Genomic DNA, 3956 nt, shown 5'->3' on the forward strand with positions numbered 1-3956 from the left:
CGAGTAGCACGCCCTCTTTCCCAAACACGTAGGGCACCGACGGGCGGCCGGTGCTCATCGCCAGCTCGGCGTGCTCGGGGCTGTACTTGTCGACGACGACGTGGCGGTACGCGATGCCGCGGGCCTCGAGCTCGGCCCTCGCCTTGGTGCAGAAGCCGCAGCGCGGCCATGCGACCAGCGTAAAGGCGGAGGCAGTCCCTCCCTCCTCCTCCACCGCCTTGGTCTGCTCCGCGAGGCGCCGCCGCACCGCCAGCCAGTCGTAGGGCGGGGAGTCTCGTCTTGCATAGTCGGCGTAGATGCCGCCGCCGGAGCCAGGAGCGCCTGCAAAGCCGCAGCGCAGCATCTCTGCCGGCGTCGCCTCTCCAAGCTCACAGTCGGGGAGCGGAAGGTAGGTCGCCGCTCCGCCAGCCGAGGGAGGAGGCGCCTCGATGGCGAGACGGACGCCCCGCATCAGCCCGTGCTCCCTCTTCTCTGTGCGGAGCGGCGGGTAGAGGCGGCAGGCGTGCTCCGCGATGAGCCGCCGCTGGAGCGTTGCGGCGCGGACAAGCGCAGCCACGCTCCAGTCAGCCGCCTCCGGCGTCCCAGCAGCCAAATGTCCGACTGGCTGCCACACATCGGCCACGAGCGCGTGGATGGGCGTCGGTGCCGCACCTCGGCCGGCGGTGAAGGCGACGTAGGACAGCAGCTGGCGGCGAGGGCACGGCGCTCTGGCTGCGAGGCTGGACGGACCGCAGAGGCCACGGGTGGCCGCAGCAGCCAGGATCAAGCCAGGTAGCATGGGCTAGGCTGGCACCGTTCCTCGAGAGAGCAGCAGAGCTGGCGGCGGCGCGAGAATGGGAAAGAGTTGGCGGGCGCGAGAGCTGGCGGCGCTGGGCGAGAGCAGCGAGAAGCCCCAAGACCGGTGCCGGCGAGGTGTCCGAACAAGCACAAGAAATTGCGCGGGCTGTTCTTTTAGCTTGGCCGTACGTCATGATGAAATTCTGCAAAAACCTGGCCGGCCCCTGCCCTGCCCCTACCTACCTACCTACCTACCTACCCTACTTATGGGAAACTAAAAAAGAAATCAGGCCGGGTGAAGGTGGGGTACTATACCAACTGAAGTGATGGTTGGTCTCTCCTGCAACCACAGTCCTTCCTGTGACATGGCAGGCCACTCTCATGCCCTACAAAGCATCAGATCACCCACTTGGGGAGGGTTGACATCGATCATCGTGATTTCCGCGGAAAATTTCTTTTTCTGCCTGTTTCTGCTGAGAAAATTCCAGCGTGAAGAGAGGGAAAACCCCGACGGGAGGGCCCAGACCTACCCTACCTACCGCGTCATGACGTACGGCCAATATGCAAGGAACAAACACCCGCTTCTTGAGCACTTTTGTGCACTGGATTGGGTCGATTCCGCATGGCACGGGACCCCTCGATCGTCGTGTTTCTTCTCACCATTTCCTGAGACGGTGCCGACGGGACGCCGCTCGAAGGGCGACTCCCGCGGAGGCACGGACTGGCATCCGTGGGCCGTGGGCCCGTGGCCCGCCCGCCCGGGGGCTCGACGCTCGTCTTCGAAAAGTCAGGTATGGCTCCGCCCGCAACTTTCTCGCTGACACGCGCGCCCCGTCGAGCTTACGGCGGAACACCTCACACGACCCCACACATGGTCTTGTCCGTGCCCTGCGGCCGGGCGGCGAGATTGCTAGAGGCGGAGCAGTCTGCTCTAGCCTCACACGTTATTCGTTACCCCCTGTCGCCTGTCTGTGTTTGTGTGCTGTTGTTTGAGCCCTTGGCACCGTGGGTGCTGGGGGGGGCGACAGGGGGGACGTGGCCAAGAGTGATGTGTACGCCCACTCGGGGTGTGTGGCAGCCCAGCTGGATGACATGTGTGTCTTGTGAGCTTGTGTGTGTCTGTGTGTCGCTCGAGCGTGTCGCCGTCATCTGTCCTGCATCTGTCTCGCGTCCACCCATACCGCGTTGGTCTCCAGTCCGAGCCTGACTGTTCTTCACCTTCCTAGATACATACATACTGAGTGTCTTGTGAGCTTGTGTGTGTCTGTGTGTTGCTCGAGCGTGTCGTCGTCTTCGGTCTCTCGCGTCCCCACCCACCAGCCGCCCGTGCAGCGAATCGAAGGGCCCCGATGGCTAGCCCGATGTGACCTCAAAAGGGCCGATTGGTGCTTTTAGCTCGACGCTTTTAGCAGTCCGCACGCAGTCCGCACTCTCACGCCCCGCTGCCGGCACCTTGTCCTTGGATGTAGCTCTGCAAAGGCGCAAGGCGATCCCGTCGATGCCGAGAGCGCGAGCGCACCAATTGGCGCGGCGTGACGACTGCTTTGGCCTTTGCAGCCAAAGGTGTCCGCAAGACTGCTTTGCAGCCGAAGATCCGCAAGCACCGCACGCGCCTCCGCCTTGACGCTTCAGCTCATCGGCAGGACGCAGCGTGACTCCCAACTAGTCCCACGCAGGTCGCAGAGTTGGAGAGGCCGCCTACCCTCGCACACCGCCCCCAGTGCAGCCCGACAGTCGTCACAGCTTCTTGATGGGCGTGCGATGTGCAGCTCGGACATCGCTTGAGGCGTGATTTTTGCACAAACATTTTATTTGGGAAAGCCTGTCGACAGAGCTCAAGACAGAGCGGCCGGCGGGAGAGAGAAGCAGCGCGGGATGGGAGAGAACGAAACGCCACACTGGCAGGCACGGAGTGAGGCATGCCACAACGGTGCCGAGCGGTCGTAAAAGGAGCATGCGTCTATGAGCCCATTCTGCGTTCCTTCAACGCCTCTGTCTATTCCTCTCGCTGAGCTACTTGGTTGGAAAAGGATGACGACCAGAGAGGCGCCCAACCCGAACGTCTACTCGGAAGGGTCTGCTGCTGGTCGCTGCTTGGCTGTGGCTCGACAACAACAACATCTTCACTCAGCATGGCAAAAGGCGCGCCGCCGACCGATGAGAGCTTGCAAGGACGGCCGAAGGCTATCATTTTCTTTTTTGTTATTTTCGCCTTGCAAGCTTCCAAACCATAAAAAAGAACGCTGCGGGCTCGGTCGGCATTGCTCAGAAGGAGAAAGCGGATACAAAACAAGAACACAACGCACTCTCTCACATGACAAGCGATCCCACGAGGCGGTACAGGCAGAGGCGGTAAAGGCAGTACTCGGGCCCATCGTAGGTCTTGTCCAGGGGCCATCGGCACTCCGGGCAGTGCTCGGCGTCGTCGGGGACGCGGTCCCGGCCGCATGCATGGTGGCCGCGGCGTGGCCGGGGAGGGCGGCGTGGCGCCGGCATCTCCAGCGGGGGAGGAGGCAGGCTCGGGCGGCGACGGCGGTGCCGACGGCGGTGGGTGTGCGTCGCCCGACGGTTGTGGGTACAATTGGTCTCCAGTCGGCGCGGCGTTGCATTTTTGCTCCCGGCTAAGGGAGCAAGCAAGCCCACTCAACCCCAAGTACTCACCATTCTTACAGTGGTGTAGCTTGTGCAGAGGCTGCAGCCTCTGCTGGGGCGGAATGCGCGGGGTTTTCGGCGCGATGCCCTCGGTGAGTACACGCTACCGCGGTGCCGCAAGCTCTCCTGCGCGCGCGTGACGTGTGGGACGCGTGCGCTGCGCTCAAACGTCGCGATTTGGCGATAGGCGCTCGAGCCGGCGCACAGCGGATAGGTGCGCCGCGCAGGGGGGGTCGGAGGGGTGCGAGAGGGGGCGTGGGTCGGGCGCGCACCGGACGGCCCTGGGAACGGCCGTCACGTCGAGGAGTGGGGCTGTTGGCGGCTCGAGCGCCGAGGCGAGCCGCGCTCTGCTGCGCCGCCGACAGCCCCTCTTCCGAGCCGGCGCGTGGAGGCGAGCCGCGGCCGGTGTCGCTGGTGCGGGGGCGGCGCAGCGTTTACCCCCCCCCCCCCCCGCCCGCGCCCGCCCGCCCGCCCGCCCGCCCTCAGGCCTTGCCCCACCGCAGGCGCGGGAGCGCTCGCGGCCGAGC

The 3956-nt window shown here is 64.5% G+C and overlaps 1 protein-coding gene across 1 annotated transcript in view; it reads right to left on the reverse strand.

Annotated features, from left to right (window-relative positions):
- The window catches only part of EMIHUDRAFT_224426 (hypothetical protein), a gene marked incomplete at both ends in the record, with an annotated part of 1726 nt that extends 948 nt beyond the window's left edge, over positions 1-778 (reverse strand). The window contains one exon of the mRNA XM_005791007.1: positions 38-778. Within this exon, the coding sequence (XP_005791064.1) occupies positions 38-778 (741 nt within the window). The remainder of the gene's footprint in view (positions 1-37) is intronic.
- Positions 779-3956: the final 3178 nt, after the last annotated feature.

This window comes from Emiliania huxleyi, assembly GCF_000372725.1.
Source record: "Emiliania huxleyi CCMP1516 chromosome Unknown EMIHUscaffold_117, whole genome shotgun sequence".
Taxonomy (NCBI): domain Eukaryota; phylum Haptophyta; order Isochrysidales; family Noelaerhabdaceae; genus Emiliania; species Emiliania huxleyi.